At 68.8% G+C, this 17,777-nt stretch overlaps 1 protein-coding gene across 2 annotated transcripts; it reads right to left on the bottom strand.

Annotated features, from left to right (window-relative positions):
- Positions 1-175: 175 nt before the first annotated feature.
- On the bottom strand, positions 176-16,228 carry FMNL1 (formin like 1). Of its 2 annotated transcripts, XM_064524448.1 has the most exons (27): positions 16,161-16,228; positions 11,205-11,288; positions 10,968-11,051; positions 10,805-10,878; positions 10,415-10,498; positions 10,066-10,206; positions 9,150-9,275; positions 8,906-9,014; positions 8,552-8,628; positions 8,386-8,479; positions 7,749-7,823; positions 7,558-7,668; positions 7,312-7,461; positions 7,027-7,128; positions 6,705-6,924; positions 6,157-6,471; positions 5,901-6,022; positions 5,115-5,317; positions 4,688-4,922; positions 4,443-4,511; positions 4,134-4,214; positions 3,319-3,448; positions 3,037-3,200; positions 2,813-2,914; positions 2,521-2,619; positions 2,173-2,296; positions 176-1,618 (listed from the first exon to the last, which is right to left on the bottom strand). In XM_064524448.1, exons 1-27 carry the CDS (start codon positions 16,203-16,205, stop codon positions 1,515-1,517), a joined length of 3,324 nt encoding a protein of 1,107 aa, XP_064380518.1. In that variant the 5' UTR covers positions 16,206-16,228; the 3' UTR covers positions 176-1,514. The 2 variants fall into 2 exon arrangements, with proteins under 2 accessions (XP_064380518.1, XP_064380519.1); XM_064524449.1 differs by lacking the exon at positions 9,150-9,275.
- Between the last annotated feature and the right edge of the window lie 1,549 nt (positions 16,229-17,777).

Below are 17,777 nucleotides of genomic sequence, written 5' to 3'. Positions count from 1 at the left end.
CATTTCCCCCCACTCCTGGCAGCAGTTCCTTATATAGGCGCTATATGTGCAGCGCTGGCTTAGCAACGAGTAGCAGCTCTCGCATGCAGCCAGCTACAGCAGCACCTAACCTGAGCCTGACGCAGCATAGACCCCGCACCCAAAGCCTCACCCCATCTCACAGACCAGCGCTTCATCCTTGGAGTTGGTTTATTATCAGTTCTGCTGTAGATTAAACAGGCCCTCAGTATATAAAAATAATGTATACAAATTAGCAGGTAATGTTTTACATTTGTGGCTTAAAGGCATTTATAAGTTACACATTCATTTCCCTTCCCTCCCTGTTGAGCTTGGGTACGTGACACCGAGCCGGTGGCATTTAGCATCTTAATTACAGCGGGAAGCAATCGCTGCTCTGGCTTAGGACGAGGACTAAGCTGGGCCTAGCGAGAATATACAGGGCAGCCGGGCGTCCTCGTAGAAGGGTGAGTAGGAGGCGTTTGCGACCGAGGAGCTGCAGCAACTAATTGCAGCAGCACGTGGTTCTGCTTTACCGATGGGCACCAGGGGAGGACTCAGGGCCAGGGCTTTAGCTGGGGGTTTGCGCGGCTCTCCGGCTGCAGCCCAGCCCTTTCCTGCGACCCCGCACCGCTCCGGGACGGCGGCAGCAAGGCCTGGAGGCTGCCCAGCACCTGCTGCAGGTTGCTGCTCCAGCAGCAGCCCCGTGGCTGGTGGCCGCTGGTGGCTTCGGGAGGCCCCAGCCCTGAGCCTGGAGGCGGACGCTGAGGATGCAGCAGGGCAGGGCGAGGTACCACCTTGGAGGCACTCAAGGACGGGAACCCCTTGACCCGGATGATTGTCGTAGCTGTGGAGCCTCCCTGGGGCGAGGGAGAGGCCTTGGAGCCAGCTGAGCTCCTGCATCATCCCTGGTGCTCCGGTCCCCTCCCCGCTGTCATACGTAGCACAGAGAAATCTCAAGGAAGACGTATAAAATCATGGTGAATTAGCACCCCTGCCCGCCCCGGGGGGGGCACGCAGCACTCGGCCCTGCAGCGAAGGGGACCGTCAGGTGGTGACGGGGTTTCGGCAAAGCCGGGGAGGGGCTCGAGGGCCCCCCCGGGTCCCCACCACTAACCTGCCTCCCCTCCTGCAACGGGCCAAAGGCATCAGCAAGCGGAGGAGAGGGGCTCACCCGCACACCGGGCTGCCCCCCCCGGATGGGGGCACAGGGCAACAGCACCGGGGGGGCGGTGGAAGGGATGCGGCAACCCCCAGGAGCAAGGGGGGGGCCCTTTCTGCGCTCTCCCCCTCCCACCGTCCCCGCAAGGGTCCCCCGTCCCCGCCAGCCTGGAGGAGAGGAGCGCGGGGGCATCGCGAAGCAGGCGCCGGCGGCTCCCTGCGCCCGATCCGTGCGGAGCCGGGGCGGGGGGCCGGCACGCAAAGCATCTCGGGGAGCGAGGCGCGGGCGCCATCCCCGTGGCGTCGAGCCTGCGGGCCCAGCTGCACCGAGGGGGTGCCGGCCGCCCCGACGCCGGTCACAGCGAGATGTCGGGCGTCACTTGCAGGCTCTGCCCGGCGGCCCGTTTCTTGGCGCTGCTGCGGCCCTTGTCGGCGCGCCGGTAGGGGTTGTTCCGCAGATCTGTGCCGGGGAAAAAAACGCAGAGGCTCCCTGAGTTCCCAGTGGGGCCGGCGAAAAGCCGGGAGCGCTGCTCTCCATCCCCTGCCACCTCCCAGCACCCAACCCCGCTGGGGCACCAGGACGCCGGAGGGAAGGACCAGCTGCCCCCCGAGCCGGCGGCTCCTCCTGCGCCCTGCCATCGCCCGGCTGCCCCCGCGTTACCTACAGGCACTAGAGGGGACTCTCCTCGTTGAAGCTCACGTCGCAGAAGAGCCGGGACGAGCGCTTGCCCGTCCGGGCCGTGAAAGGAACAGTTTTCAGAGCTGAGCAGAGCAATCCAGAGAGACAGCGAGGAAGAGGAAGGAGGAGGAAGAAGCAGAAGAGGGGGGAAGAGCTATGAGACAGGCCAGAGAGCGTGTGGCAGCTTTGCTGCGTGTGTCGGGAAGGTGCTGCAGGTGTATGTGCTTGGCCACGGGGCCAGCAGTGACCCCCCCGACAAGGCGCCTGCCCCCCCGGGGTGCCCTGGGCTGGCCCCGTGTTCTGGGGCCGCTGCAGGGCATCGCCCGGCCCCTCACCTGAAATGATGTCCTCGATGGCACCGTCTTTTTCTTCGTAAATGAGCGGCTCCTTCACCATCTGCCTCTTCTTCAGCTCAGCGATCATGTCCATCTGCTGCCGCCGGGCTTTCTGGATGGGCGACTGCGGTGGGCAGAGCGCGGGGTGAGCGGTGCCTCCTCCCGCGGCACCCGCAAAGCAGCCGCTGCCTCCTTTTTTTGGCAAGGCTCCTCTCTTCTCCTCCCACCCACCAGCAGGCTCTTCCCGAGCAGGCTGAAAGAACCATCTTGCCTCTCCCCAAAATGCAGCCACCCTTGGCAGGGGGAGCACGGCCGCCCCACGAGCGCCCGGTGCCGCAGGGCCGGTACCTTCATGTCCAGCGGCTCCTCGCCGCCGGGGGGGCTCAGTTCTGCCTCTTTGGCTGCGGCCTCCTGTTTCTTCCACAGCTCGATGTCCTGCTCTGCTTTCTGGGGAGAGGAGCGGGGACAGTGTGAGCTGGGGACCTGCCACTGTGGCGCGTGGACACCCCCCCCATGTCCATCTCAGCCCCCGGCTTGCCTTGACCCAACTTTTGCCGTGGCTCTGACAGCCACAGCCACCCCGCCGGGTGCCAGACCCTCCCCAAATCCCCCACGAAGCCCAGCTCATGGTGCCTCCTACCTTGTAGGCTTTGATGAAGCGGGCGAACATGGGGAAGAACGTGGTCGGCGGGCTGGTCTTGGGGTTCTCCCCGAAGTACTCCACGGCCGACTCGTATGCCTCCTGCGGGCAGAGCCACGGGGGTCCGGAGGGCCGGGCGGCAGCACCCCATCGCCTCTCCCGTCCCGGCCTCCCCCGCGGCTCCCGCATCCCGCCGGCTCCCGCGTCCCGCCCCGCACACCCACCTTGGCGGTCTTGCTGTCGGCCTGCAGCTTCTCCATCACCTCCGAGTTGGCCTTGAGGAAGTCCTTGAGCACGGGGCTGTCGTCCTGCCGCATGAACTCCTTGCGGGTCAGCTCCATGCCCTGCTGCAGGCTCCGCACGTCCTGCAGCACGCCGTCCAGGGACACTGCGGGGAGGGCGAGCAGCACCCGGCGTCAGGGCAGAGCGCGCGCCCCGGCTGGTCCCCTCCGAGCCACCGCCGCCGGGGCTGCAGCCTGCTGCGGCCCCCCCCGAACCCGCGCTACCTGTGCCCGCCTTGTCCAGGAAATGCAGCTCGGTGTGGAAGCCGGTCAGCTCCGGGTACTTCTCCGTGATCACCCGCACCAAGTAATGCAGCAGCGTTTGCTTCCGGTCCGTCGACTTCATCTCCAGCAGCTGGGAGCGAGCGGCATCAGGCTGGGGCTGTCCCCGTCCCTCCTCCCGCCTCTCCAGTTCCCCCTGCCCCATGCTCCAGGCAGGCCCTTGCATCCCTGCGGATGGTCCTCCGTCCCACTGCCACCATGGCTGGTCCCTGCATCCCTCCGTCCCCATGGCTGGTCCCCAGGTCCCTCCATCCCTTCAGCTGGTCCCCAGGTCCCTCCATCCCCAAAACTGGTCCCCGCATCCCTCCATCCTTATATCTGGTCCCCACATCTCTCCATCCCCATAGCTGGTCCCTGCATCTGTCTGTCCTCATAGCTTGTCCCTGTGTCCCTCCATCCCCATAGCTGGTCCCCATGTCCCTTCATATCCATAGTTCATCCCTGTGTCCCTCCATCCCCGTAACTGGTCCCTGTGTCCCTCCATCCCCATAGCTGGTCCCTGTGTCCCTCCATCCCCATGGCTGGTCCCCGTGTCTCTCCATCCTCATCCCTCATCCCCATGTCCCTCCATCCCTGTAGCTAGACCCTGTGTCCCTCCATCCCCATAGCTGGTCCCCATGTCCCTCTGTCCCCGTGGCCGGCCCCTGCATCCCCACAGTTGGTCCCCATGCAGTGACAGTGCCTCTGGGCACCATCTCACCCCCCAGCACAGCAGGACCCACAGGGGAGCCCCACGGGCAGCCCCCCGCCGAACTCACCGCGTCGAGGCTCTGCAGCCGGAAGCCGTAGGCCGCCCCACGCTTGCTGCTGTTCATGTAGTTCCCGAAGGCCAGGACGATCTGCGGAGACACAAGAGCTTGGGCAGTGCTGGGACCTGCTGGGGGGCCAAGCCCCACCAGCAAGGGGGTGCCCCAGCCCCGGCACCGAGTGGGGACGGAGGAGGCCACCCCAGGGTGCAGAGTCCATGGGACAGGGCAGACTAGCATCGCCTCCACCCTGGCAGCATCCAACGTGCACCCAGTGCACCCAGACACCCCCCGTCAAGGTCGCCACCCCGCACCCCTCACCTCGAGGATGTTGCGCAGCTTGGTGGAGGACTTGAGGGACATGGAGGCGGCGATGATGGCGTTGAGTTGCTGCGGGTGGCAGAGGAAGCGTGTGAGGCTCTGCAGGACGCCGTCCCCTCCTGGCCCACCACGACCACCCCCATGAGCCCCCGCGCTGCCCACGGGCTCTCCCAAATGGGGGGTCTGCACCTCTGCCTTCCCCACCGCAGCCCTGCGCCGCCTGATGCCCCCGTGCCCGGCCCTACCGGCATGAGCAGCTGGGCCGTGTCGCTGAAGTTGCCCAGGAAGATCATGACATTCATGCGCTCAGCCAGGCGCGGGATCTTGCTGAACCTGATCATGAACTGGTCCTCGTCCGAGAGCTCCTCCGGTGGCTGCCGGTCCCGCTCGAACTTGGAGATGAGCGTCCGCTCATACTCAGTGGGCAGGAAGCGCAGCAGTAACTCCAAGAAGTCGAGGCTCAGGGCTTGCTGGTCGTATCTGGTGGGGGGTAGCGGGCGGTGGGACACCCATCTCCAGGCTCTGCCGTCACCCAGTGTAGAGCTCCAAAGCACCCCCTGGGCTGTCAGCACTCAACCCTGGATGGTGGTTTGGGGTCTGCAGCCCCATCTGACCCCACTCCATCCTCCATCTCTGAGCTCAGCCCAGCCCTGATAGTGAGGGGACACTCACGTCTCAATGGCCGTGCAGATGTCCTGGACGCTGCGGCCGCCCTTGCGGAGGGTGATGGCCAGGTTCTTGGCCCGGTTGGACTCGATGAGGGTCACCTTGCTTGGGGCCTTCTGCGTGGCCTTGACCTTGAGGGCATTGAGGTCCAGGCCGGGACCCTGGGCCTTGGTCTTGAACTGCTCCTCAAAGTCGCTCATGTCCAGCTCCTGTGGGGAGACGGGGCTGAGGACACGGCGCAGAGGGGCCGCAGGAGCTGGGATGGAGGAAGCACAGGAAGCATGGGACAAGGACGGGGTGAGGGGATGAGGACAGGGTGAGGAGACAAGAACAGGGTGAGGGGACGAGGACAGGGTGAGGAGACAAGGATGGGGTGAGGAGACAAGGATGGGGTGAGGAGACAAGGACGGGGCCAGAGAACAACGATGGGGCAAGAAGACATGGACAGGATGAGGGGATGAAGACAGGGCAAGAGCTCAAAACGGAGCAAGGAGATGAGGATGGGTTGAGGGGACAAGGACAGGGCAAGGGGACAAGGACAGGGCTCCCCATCCAGCAGATCCCATGTTGTCCCTCTCCAGGAGAACGAAGAGCTGCTCCAAGGCTCCTCCTCCAAGGCTGGAGCCATGCAAACCAGCACCACCACAGATGGGTGCAATGTGGGCACAGGTGAGACGTGGGCACAGATGAGACGTGGGCACAGGTGAGATGCGGGCACAGGTGAGATGCGGGCACAGGTGAGATGCGGGCACGGGTGCCACTCCAGCTGAGGACCTGCGCCGGTGGCCTCACCTGCAGCACCTTCTCGTCGTTGAGCTCGGTGAAGACGGTGCCATCGATCTGGCTGGGTTTCAGTGCCACCCAGTTGAAGACGGGCATGCGGAACTTGGTCTGGATCGGCTTCTTCACCTTCACTGCGGGGCGAGATGGGGGGCAGCGTCACGGCGGGATGGGGGGGACACCCAAATCCCCCCCCACGGTGGGCCATCCCTGCAGCTCCATCCCCTCGCCCGCGGGACGTCCCCACCGTCCCTGGAGCCAGACTCACCTGAACCAGCGGTGGGGGGCGCATCCGGCCCGGCCGGGGGCTCCCCGCCGAGGGGTGGGGGTGGCGGAGGCAGGGGGACGGGTCCGTCCAGCCCCGTGGGGGGCGGTGGGGGTGGCGGGGGCACGCTGGCACCTGGCAGCGGAGGGGGAGGCGGCGGGGGGATGGCAGTGGCGGCGGCGGGCAGCGGGGGCGCGGGGGGCACCGAGGGGGCCGGGCTGCTGGCCTCGGGCAGCGGCGGGGGTGGCGGGGGTGGCGGGGGCGGTGGGACGGCGGTGGGCGGCGCTGGAGGGGGACACGGCGGCGGAGCTGGAGCATCTGCAACGGAAAGGAAAGGGGGGGGTGAGGTCCTGCCCCCCAGGACCCCGCGCACCCTCCCAGCCTGGCTCCGCCACCGCACGGCTCCACGTCCCTGGTCACATCCCTGCGCCCCGTGCCTCAGTTTCCCCGGCGGTGCCAAAGACCCCGCGCCGGAGCGGGGGACCGGGCGCCCCGTGGGGGAAAGGGGTCCCCGCCGGGGGACCGTCCATCCCTCCCGCCGCCCGCGCTACCTGCGTCGCCGGCGCTGCCTCCGGTTCCCGCGGGGGCCGCGGCGGTTTCTATGACGACGGGGACGATTTCGATGGCGACGTCGCCGTCGGGCCCCCGCAGGATGTGCACCAAGCCCTTCTCCTCCAGCTCGGCCAGCCGGCGCTCCAGGGCCAGGCGATACGAGTCCTGGGGCCGCGGCGGCGGCGGTGGGCTGGGCGGCCGCGGCGGGCTGAGCTGCTCCTGCGCGGCGACAGAGCCCGGCACGTCACCCCCCTCCGCGGGGTCCCCCCCACCCCCCGCTGGCACCCAAAGGTGCCGAGGCGCCCGCGGCGCGGGGCTCACCCGCAGCGCCTCCAGCTCCCGGCGCGCCTGGCTCAGCTGCTTCTCCAGCTCCGCTATCTTGGCCATGGAGTCGTTCTCCGCATCCTGCAGCTTCTCCGTCAGCTGCGGGAGGACGAGGCGCCCGTCGCTCTCCCCCGCCGCGGAGCGAGCCACGGAGCCGGCCCTGCCTCCCGCCCCGCGCGGGGCTTGCGTCAGCGCCGCCGGGGCCCCCCCCCGCCCGCTCCGTTGCCCGGAGCCCCCGCGCGCAGCCGGCAGCCCCTGCCCACGCGCCGCCCCCGGCCGCACCTGGGCGATGTGCTCCTGCAGCTCCTCCATGTGCTCCAGCACGGCGTTCTTGGTCTCCGTGTCCTCCAGCATGGCGCCCACGTCGAAGACGTTGTCCAGGTAGGCCTGGATCTGCACCTGCAGCTTGTCGCTCTCCGTGAGACGCAACCTCTGCGGCGAGAGAGGCGGCAGCGCCGTCACGGCCCCGGCCGGCCCGGGGCGGCGGGCGCCCGCGGGGCCACGGGGGCTCGGTGCTGCTTCACCCACCTCCAGGTACTGGTCGAGCCCCAGGTGGGTGAACTCGTACTGCAGGAACACGCGGAAGTTCATGTTCTCCACCGAGTGCACCACGATGTTGATGAACTGCATGCAGGCGACCTGCGGGCCGGGCGGAGGGACGGTCGGCACAGGTGACCCGGCGGCCCCCGGCGCCCCGGCCGGCCTCCCCCAGGCCTCACCATGAAGTCGATGTTGCTGTCTTCGTTTCGGAAATACTCCATCAGCTTCTCGAAGCGGTTCTTCTCGCCGCAGACCTGGGGTGGGAGGAGAGGACTCAGCCCGGGCCCCGAGGGCGCCGACATCTCCGCCTGTCCTGGTGCCGGAGGTGACCGCCTGGGACCGAAACCCCCTTGGAGGTGCTTGGCATGCGGGTGCCACCCAGGAACAGGGACAACAGGCTCTGGGACAGGCTGTGCCCAGCGCACCAGGACAGCACGGGCCACGGGAGTCCTGGCTCGGCCGTATCAGAGTGCAAGAGAGCACCGAGAGATGCTGCAGCGGCCGAAAGCAGACCTTCCCGCGTGGCCCGTGCCCAGCTCCCCACTGCCGGCCCCGGGGACACACTCTGACAGCCGGGCATCGAGCCTGGCTCGATGGTGGCCCCCGGAGAAGGTGGGCAGGGGAAAAATGGGTGTTTTCAGGACTGGGGTTACTTGAGGAGGACGGGAACAAGACTACGACACATAGGGAAACTGAGGCTCAAGCCCAGCCAGAGCTGGATTGATCCTGCCCCAGAAGACGAGGACTCAGCTTCTCGCTGAACATCCTCCCATGGTGTCCTGGGAGAGCCCCAGCCATCCTGGACGAGCGACTCACCTCCTTGAAGTTGTCGAAGGCGGCGAGGATGATGTCGTGGCCGCCTCGGACCAGGCACACGGCGGCCAGCAGCTCCAGGACGAGCGCCTTGGTCCTGTGGGGACACTGGGCGTGAGCGGGGCCCGGGCAGCGGGCGGGCGGGGGGACGGGGGGACGGAGGTCCTACCTGGGGTTCTTGTTGTTGAGGCTCAGCGTGATCTCGTTGACGCAGGCCGGGTGGTTCATCACGAGGCTGAAGCCAGACTGGGGCGTAAAAGAGCGTTAAGGGGAGTCTTTCCTCCTCCTGTCCCCAACCTGGCGATGCTCGGGGACCCCAGGCCCACGGGGGACCCCTTGGTACGTGCCACATAGCCACTGGCACGTCCCACGCCAGCGCCCATGCCACGGGAGCGCGGGGGACAGAGCCAAGCCCATGGGGGACCCCAAACGCCAAGGCCACCACGAAGCCAGCGCCGGTCCCCACGTGCCACCTGGGGCGCCGGGGGGGGGGGCCTGATGGCGGGGGGAGGTCGGGTCCCACCTGGTAGTTCATGATGGCGCGGAGGCACATGATGCAGACGTGCACGTCGTCCTTCTGGCTGACGATGCGCGAGTTCCTCAGCGCCTTCCTGCTGTGCGCCGGGTTGAGCCTGGGCGGGCGAGAGGGCGGCTGAGCCGGGGGGGCGGGGGGGCGGGTGGGAGCAGCCGCGGGGCGCAGCGCAAGCGGGAGAGGCGGGCGGGCGCGAGGGCCGCGGGGGCACCCCGGGGCGGTCTCGGAGGCTCACCGGGGCGTATAGGAGCTGCCGGGTGACCTGGGGCTACTGTCCCCGTCGCTGCGAGGGGCGCTGCAGGGGACGCTGGGGTGGACGTGGTGGAGGAGGGTGTGGAGGTGCTGGTTCGAGAGGCAGCAGCTGGAGGAGCGTTAGAGCCTGCAGGACAGGAGGGAGAAACAGGGCTCCCGCGCGGCCCCGCGGGACGCCCGGGCGGGGGGCTGGGGCGGGGGGGGGGGTGGGCCACGGGGCACGTGACCCTCCGAGGCCGGCCACCACCCTGAGGGGCTCCTGACCTGTCCCTGGGGCGGGGATGGGGTTGAGGACGGGGACGCCGGCTCCTCCCGAAGCCGAGGGGCCCCCGCGGTGGCCGGGGAGCCCCCCCCTCCCGGGGCGCACTACGGCGACCCTCTCCCATTGGCCGTGCCGGGGCGAGCGGGCGCAGCGGGGACACCTGCGGGCCCCGTCACCTACCGTGCGGCACGTCCCCCGGCAGCGTGCAAGAGAAGAGCGGGGTTAAGAGAGGGGCGCGGGGGGAGCAGCCGCAAGCGAGAGCCGCCCACCCACCCGCCGCCACCCAGCTCTGCAGGGGCGCAGGCCCGTTTCACCCTAAACCCTCGCTGCGTTTTTAACCCCCCCGGAGCGGCAGCTCTTGCCCTCCCCGGGGGTGGCAGAGCGATGGGGATTTTTTTTTCCCCCGTGGGGAAAAGCTCTGTTTTTTCGGCCCGTTCCCTGCCGCGCACCGAGATTTTGCTCGTGAGCGCGGTGCCGGGATAGCGGAGCATCTCCGTTCGGCTGCATCCCGCTGCTCCCTCCCGGCCGAGCGGGGCGGCGGGTGCTGGGGCCAGGCCTGCGTCTCCCTGCCGGGGGGCTGCGAGCGGGGCCGGCGGCAAGCGAGGGGGGGGGGGGGGGGGCCGGCCGCGCGCCCTACCTGACGGTGAGGTGCCGGGCTTTGGAGGAGCCCTGCGTGGGGGACGACGAGTTGCTTTTGCTCAGGTCCTCCACCGAGCGCTCCAGGGATTTGCCCTTGTCGGAGCCCGGGCTCCCGTTATCCGCGCTCTCCATGTCGTACCTGCGAGAGGGCGGCGTGAGCCAGCGCCCCGGGGACGGCGGGCAGGAACCGGGGACGGACGCGCCGAGGGGGCCGCCCGGCTCCTCGCCGCCAGCTCTGCCGCCCGCCCCGGCCGCGGAGCATCCGCGGCTCCGAGCGCGGTGCCTCCGGGGGGGACGGTGGCGTCTGCCGGCCCCGCGCGGGGAGCACGGGGCGCCCGGGCACTCACGTGACGGCGCACTGGGCGAAGGCCAGGTACTCCAGCAGCACGTCCAGCCCCTTGTTCTCGTCGTTGAGGAACTCCTGGACCCAGCTGGGGGGCAGCACCGGGGGGGTTGAGCCGGGTGCCGCGGCCCCCGCTGCCCCCCGTCACCTCCAGCCCTGCTGCGCCGGAGCCATCGCCCGGGGCCACGCGCAACCAGCACCCGGGGACGCCTGGCACCATGGCAGGGTCACCCAGGGCTCCAACCACCTCCGGGGAGTCGAGACCCTAAAAACCCACCCCGGCCATCACCGGGGGCCAAAACGGGGCTGGTGGCACCCAGGTTTCGGCGTCGGGGTGCCCGGAGGGGAGCGGCGCAAGCAAGGCCCGGCCGCGATGGCGGGGGGGGGTCCTCACCCGATGTAGTTGGTCCGCAAGGAAATCTCCAGCTCCCGGAGGACCTGCGTCGACTCCTGCACTCGCCTCTTGAACTGGGGGACGGGGAGAGCCGTGGGCACGGGCGCCGGGCCCGGCCCTCCCCGGCCGAAACGCGGTGGGGGGCGGCGGGGGCGGCCCTCACCTTCCTGCTCACGCCGCCCGTCTCCAAGTAGCTCTTGAGCTTCTGGATGTAGGCGGACGGCGGGTTCTTCACCTGGAAGCGCTCCTGGAGAAGGGGAAAGGCTGAGCCCCGAGCGAGGTCGTGACACCCGCCGCGGAGGTCTGGGGGACCCAAGCAGCACCGTGGGGATGCCCGGGGGGCTCTCGGCGTCCCCCACGCCGGGTCCCGCGCGTGTGGCGGCGACGCCGGAGGCCTCACCTGGTCGCAGACGAGCTCCCACTTCTTCTCGTTGTCGTACTGGCTGAGCAGCTTCATCTTGTCGGGCGGCAGGTTCATGGAGCTCTGCGGGGAGACGGGCGTCGGGGCGGCCGCCGGCGGGACGTGACGCGGCTTCCACTTGCCGCGCGGCACGAGGCCGCGGCGGGCGAACGCGCTCGTCCGGGGCCGCGGGTGCCCCCGGGGGAGGCCCGAGGAGGGCGGCCGGCCTCGAGGCGGCCTGCGAAGCCTCCGGCGCGCGCGGCCTCAGCGAGGGGCCGGAGCGGGAGAGGCGGCCGGCAACGGGGCCGGAGCGGCCGCCGCGGCGCTGCCCCAAACCCCCCCACACCGCCCCCCAAGCCGCCGAGCCCCCGAGCGAGGCTGAAATTAGGCGCTGAGGCCATTTTGGGCCTCGCCGCCCGTGAAGCGGGACGGAGGACGCCATGAGGCGGGGCAGAGCTCGAGCAGCCGGGGCCCAGGGTGCCGCGAAGCAGCGGGTGCCCCCGTCTCGGCGGGCGGCAGGATGTGGCACGGGGCGGGTAGGAACTGGGTGGGGGCTGCCGGGGGCGACCAGGCGGCACAGGAAGCGGCCCCCCCCCCCACCTCCACCCCACCCCGGCCGCCCCGAGCGCACGGAAACCGCTTGGCGCTTCCGGCCCGGGCGACGGAGGAGAGGCGGCGGTGGCGGGGTGGCACCCTGGGATTTCGGGACAGGGGCCAAAAGCACCCTGGGGGGGTTGTGGATGAAGAGCCTCCTCCTCTTCCTCGCTGGGGGACGAGGACGGGGGGACGCCGAGGCCTCACCAAGGCCGGGATTTGCCCCGGGACCCTCGTTTCGGCAAGGGGTCACGCCAGGGTTTTACCCCCAAAAGCAGCCTGGGGAGAGGCAGAGCAGCGCCCGCATCATTTCTCCATCGGGAAAGGGTTTTCCTCGGGGCATCAGCCGCCGGGAGAGCTCGCCAACGGGCGCCCCGGGATATTTTCAGGGTCAGACATCTTGTTTTTAAGCTGGTGCTGCAAATGCTCTGCCGGTCCCCGCGGCGGCCGGGAGGGGAAGCAAAATGTGGGCGCCGCAGAGGCAGTTTGCTCCGTAAAAGCACCGCGAGCCAGAAACCGGAGCGAAACGAGACGGCCGTTGCTGGGCGAGGGAGTCGTCGGAGCGTCGCTGCGGTTTCGCTCAGGGCCCGGTGGAGCTGTGCAAAAACAGCTGCGAGGCTGAAAGAGGGGAGGTGCCGGGACCCCCAGTGCCGCCTCGCTCGGCTGGCGGAAAAGATTCGCCCGCCTGCATCGGGGCGCCTCGGCCCCAAGCTCAGCGCAGCGGCTCCGACGGCCCCGGGAAACCCAGGTGGAGCGAAAGCGGCTGCTCCGGGCGCTGCCGGCACGAGCGAACCTGCCCGCGGCAAGGGAGCACCTGGACCAGAAGCGGTTTCAAGGCTTTCACGGCGGCGGGAAGGACTGACAGTGCCCATGGCCCACGGATCGGGCCCGGGTGATGCTCCATGCCACGCACCTATGGAGCGAGACACTCCTGCCCCAGCAGGATTCGGGCGTCCCCAGCTCCGCAACACCGGCTTCACCCTCCCGCCAGCCAGAGCTGTCCCCTCTGCTCCCACGTCACCTCCTTCCCATCCCCGACCCAGTGGAGAGGACAGCGTGGTCCTTTCCGAGGCTCCAGGCAGGACTGAGCCCAGCTGGGCTCCCCCAAACCCCAGGGTGCTGCCGTCGGAGCTGGGCACCGCTGCCAGGATGAGGCCGCCCCGCCAGGGAGTCCCCAAAGCCTCCTGCAGCCGGAGTAACCGGATCCCGGCCCTGCCACGTGCCGGCGAGGGAGCAGATCCCGCGGCACGGGGAGGGGGAAAGCCGGGGGGAAAGGCACCGGACCCCCGGCAGGCGAGGAGCTGTTAAGGGCCACGTGGCTGCTGCGGCACGGCCGCGGCCTCCCCACCGCCTGCTGCTCCCGGCTCTATTTTAAGAACAAGCAGAAGCTGCTCGCAGCACACGGCGGGGAAACGAGAGCGAGCAGCACCGCTTGCGTCCCCACCACGCGCCCGCCCGCCCTCCCCACGCCAGGACGCCCGCCCCGGGCCCGGGCGCCGGCCCCTCCTTCCCCTCAGCCGGGCGTTTCCCCCGCGTCGCCGCGTGGGGATTCATGCGGGTAACTTTTTTTTTTCCTGCCAGGTGAGTTTTCCGCTGGATCAGCTCCCTGGCCCGACTCGGCGCCACCGCCATCCCCGCTGCAGCGCCAGGGAGGTCGTAAGCACACGCTAGCGGCTTCCCCCGGGTCGCGGCGTGCCAAGCCGACGGCACATCTGCAAACAGCTGCAGCGGTGAGGCCGGCCAATTCGTCTGGATGACTGCAAACGCACGTGAGCGGCTCCGGGCCGCGCGGGGCCTTGCTGCGGACAAGGATCCTGCAGCAGCAGCAAGTTTGGAGGTGTCTCGGCCTTTAACCCCTCCCTACGGGGCGCTTGCTCTTCTCAAGCGAGACCAGGATCTTCCCAAGGGCTCAGAGGAGGTTTTGCACCAGGCCCCTCCGAGGTCTGGAGGCAGGATTTAAGTCTCTGCCTTTTCAGATGGAGCCGGTTGCTCTTCCGGATCCTATCCAAAGCGAAGCCCTGCAGAGCAGAGGAGCAGGCCGCCGGCACCCAGGAGCAAACCCGTGGGGCAGAAGCAGCCCCATTCCTTGCCCCCGTCCTAGCCCATCCCCAGCCCCCGAGCAGCCAGAGACGATTCCCTTCCTCCTCTTTGGGATCCCCAAATCCGCAGGCCGCACCGGCACGCAGGGAGCCAGCCGGCACAGGCAGGACAGGAGCCACCACGGTGCCCTAGCTGGGATAAAACGACGGTGTCGGGACATCCCATATCCCCTTTGGAGCAGGCTGATTTGGGAATTCAAAGCTGCTCTTACACCAGAGCAGCACAGTTGCTCCGGGAGGCCAAGGAGAGCGATCCCAGCAGCTTCTCCCCATTTTTTCCGCCCCCATCGGCTTGTCCAGTTTGGATAGCACAGCCGGGAGTTGACTTGCGCCAGCCCTGGGACCGGCAGCACTCGCCACAGCCACGGGCAGCCCAGCAGCGAAGCCTGCCTGGCCCAAACGATGCCGGAAGGAGTATCCAGCGTTCCAGGGAGACTCCCGGTCCCCACACTCACGTCTCGCCACCAATCTCACGCCAGTTACAGGCCCAGGAGGTGAAAATTGGTGGTCAGATGGTTGCAAAACCCCAAGTGCACAATTAGAAACAGGGTTAACGTGGCTGGACAGAGCGGCCCGGCGTCCCCACGCCCCACCGGGGTCCCGCCGTGAGCAGCTGGCCGGAGGGGGAAGGGAGCCCGCGAAAGGAGGAAGAGCGATTGGGACACGCAATTGCACAAGCCACACGGTTCCCGTGTTGCCGAAACCGGAGCGCCGGCCCGTTCGCTCCCTCGCAACACTTTCCCTCGGGATCGGGGAGCTTCACCCCACTGGGAGGGTCCGCGCCGCCACTTTGCCCTTCTCCATCACTTCTCAGTCTAGGATTTCAAAGCTCCCAGAGAGCTCATGGAAAGCGCCAGCAGAAAACAACACTTCCTGGGGCCTCGCCGGCACGGGGGAAACACCCTGAAGCCCCCGGTCACCTCCCGCGGCCGCCGAGTGCGTCACCCCGCAGCCATTACGGGCACGGTGACGAACTCAACCTCGGGCTGCTGCCCACAAGCCAAGCGTCACGGAGATGCACGGAAACACCGAGCCACGCCAGGGGGGACAGCAAAGTCATCAGGAAAAACGCCCCCCCATATCGCAAGTCCCGTCGCACCGACCCCGGCCCGGGGGGCGGGCGGGCAGGGGCAGTGGGTCCCACGCTGCAGCCCTCGTCGTGTAACGGGCCCTGCGGGAGCCCGGGGCTGCGGCGGGAGGAGGAGAGCACCTTCTCCCCGGCTCGGGCTGTCGGACAGGCAATCCGTGCCGTGCCGAGGGTGGAGAAGGGGATCCAAGCAGCGAGCGTATCCCTGCTGCCAGTGAATTCCCGGCCAGCCCTCTCCCGCGCGGCCCCACGCTGCTAAGCTTTGTGGAGAGCCCGAACGCGGGACCGTGACCTTCAGCAGCAGAGTCTTCGCCGCCCCCCTGAAGCGCGGGGCTGAGGCAGAAAGGGGATTTGTGCTGCTTTCGCTCCTCCGAGATCGGAGAGGTTCGAAGCGAAAGGACAGACCGCCGCACGCAGAGGAGGGCGAGTGCACGAGGAACCCGTCCAACAGCTGGACAGCGAAGGTCACGGCCAGCCAGCACCTCTCAAGGACAGGGCGAAGCAGCCAGCTCAGCCCGGGCTCACTAGCTGCCGGTGCTGGGCTCATCTCCCTCAGCTCCTTCTACCCGAGTATTTCGGGGAGCCGCACGGACACCTGTGAGGGCCTTCCCGGCCCGGCTCCCATGGGAGCACCTGCCCCCCGGCACAGGGAGGGCACGCTCAGCCCCCGGCCGGGCGGCGAGCCGGGGAGGAGGCAGGATGCGAGAAGCCGCGGCTGCCCGGGATGCGCCGAAGAGGAACGTCAGGCGGCCGGGGAGGAGGTGAACGGAGCCGTTTGACATTTGCGGCAGCAGCTCGCTGCGGCGCGGGGGGCCGGCGGTGCTCACCGGCTGCACGCCGCCGCCACCGGGGCCTGCGGCAGGCTCGGGCCCCGCGGTCCTGCGGCACCCCGCGCTTTCGGAGCCGGATGCCGGCTACCTTGGGGGGGGGGGGCCCGAAGGCTGGGGGTGCACAGGCACTTTTGAGGTTACCCCCGGCAGCCAAGCACACCGGCGGGCAGCCCTGGGCTTGGGGCATCCCCCGGGCAGGCTCGGGAGTCCCCATGAGTAACGGGAGGAGGCGGCACCGGCCCCGGAGGTGGGGAGGGGAAAAAAAAAAGAGGGGGGGGGGGAACAGGGCTGGAAGGGGGGGAATTATCCCCCTCGGAGGAGCCCCCCGCCCGGCGGCCCCACTCACCAGGACGCGGCCGAAGCGCTCCTCCAGCTCGGCGGCGGCGGGCATGGGCTGCCGGGCGGGCGGCGGCGGGCGCGGCGGGGAGGCGGCGGCGGTGGTGGCGGCCGGGGCCGGCGGCGGGGCCCGGCTCTCGCGGCCCGCCGCCCCCTCCATGCCCCCGGCCGCGTTGCCCATGGCGCTGCCGCCGCCGGGCCGCGCTGCCCGGGGGGCTGCGGGAGCGGGGCGCTGCTGCTGCTGCTGCTGCTGCCGCTGCTGCGGGTTCGGCTCGGCTCGGCAGGAAGCGAAGCTGCAGGAGGGGTTGGTGTGGTTTTTTTTTTTTTTTTTTTTCTCTCTGTCTCTCTTCGCCGTTTGCAACTTCTCCTGGGCGTTATTGAGCCGCAAACGCCACCCCCCGCCTCCACCCCCGCCCCGGCGGGCAGGGCTCCGGCCGGCCCCGCTGCCCCGGGAGGCGGCTCCGCAGCGGCGGCACCTGCCGCTCGCCGCAGCCCCGCTCCGGGGTCCCAAAGCCCGCGCTGCCGCCTCCCGCCGGGTGTTTCTCGGAGGGAGGGCGGGGAAGCGGGGCGGATGGGACTGGGGGAAGGTCTGGGGACTTCCCCCTCCTCCCCCGGCCGCTAAGCGAGGGAGAGCTGAGACTGAGCAAACTCATCACACCCCTGCGCTGCCCCTCCCTGCTGAGCTGCCTCCCTGAGCATCCCCGGCAATAGGGCATCACGCCCTCGGCACGGGGACACGGCCACGCTGCGAGGCCGGAGGGTGTCACCGGACTGGGGACAAGCACGGGACGCAGCCCAGCTGGGGTCCAGGGCACCGCAGCTCCGCTTGCCTCCACCACAGCTCCCAGCAACACCCCGAGGGTCCGGGGGCTTTCGCGCTCCCAGCGCCTGAGCCATGCCCGGCAGAGCAGTGCCAGCGCGAGGCAGGGGACAACGTGGGTGGAGGGACAGTCCCGTGCTTGCGAGGCTCTCGCTTTGCAGCTGGGCCACAGCAAAGCCCATCGCCCATCACACGCGGCTCCCGCCTCAGCATGGCCCGGGCAGAACGAGCACCAGTCCACCTCCCCACAGCTCCTGCTTTGCTGCCATTAATAAGCGTAGCTCCGTATCGCTGCCATTACACAAGCACTTTATTTCTCTGTGCCAGATAAGAGAGATGGAGAGATAAAGATTTGCCTGGAGCCACGTGGGGACAGAGCCAGAATTAACTCCCGGGACCCCCCCCCCGACTCGGATCCGCATGCTGCCAAGGTCCAGAAACCCCCCAGCAGCCTCACTCGCCCGCCCGGGGGGCCGATGCTGGCACTGCCGTGTCCGTCGGGCTCCCACAGCATCGCCTGTTCTGCAAGGCGCACAGGTCCCAGCCACCTGCCAAGGTGCTAAGTTAAGTCACTTGTCACCGCAGAGGACGCGGGTGCCTGGGGAAACGTGCTGGACCCGTTTGGCCACCATTCGCAGCAAACGAGGCAGGGAAAATTAACAGCCTCCTCCGCTGCGCGGCCCCGAGCAGCTCCCTTTGCAAACCAAAAATCCCACAGAGGGATGCTCAAGGCGTCCGGTGGGATCCCGAGAGGAGGCGGCTACAGCCCCGCCACAGATTCCCGATCTGACCTTGGCACGTTGCCGC

The sequence above is a fragment of the Dromaius novaehollandiae genome, chromosome 22 (assembly GCF_036370855.1).
Source record: "Dromaius novaehollandiae isolate bDroNov1 chromosome 22, bDroNov1.hap1, whole genome shotgun sequence".
Taxonomy (NCBI): Eukaryota; Metazoa; Chordata; class Aves; order Casuariiformes; family Dromaiidae; genus Dromaius; species Dromaius novaehollandiae.
The sequence above is the reverse complement of the archived record's forward strand: the minus strand, read 5'-3'. Positions and strand labels throughout refer to the sequence as shown.

What these genes read in the sequence shown, in the direction of transcription:
- FMNL1 (XM_064524448.1), bottom strand. Translation starts at nt 16,205, where the DNA reads ATGCCCGCCGCCGCCGAGCTGGAGGAGCGCTTCGGCCGCGTCCTG. An exon ending in CGGGCGGCGTGAGCAGGAAG is followed by an intron (nt 10,879 to 10,967) that starts GTGAGGGCCGCC and finishes CCCGTCCCCCAG; the next exon opens with TTCAAGAGGCGAGTGCAGGA. An exon ending in CCTGGACAAGGCGGGCACAG is followed by an intron (nt 3,201 to 3,318) that starts GTAGCGCGGGTT and finishes CCCTCCCCGCAG; the next exon opens with TGTCCCTGGACGGCGTGCTG.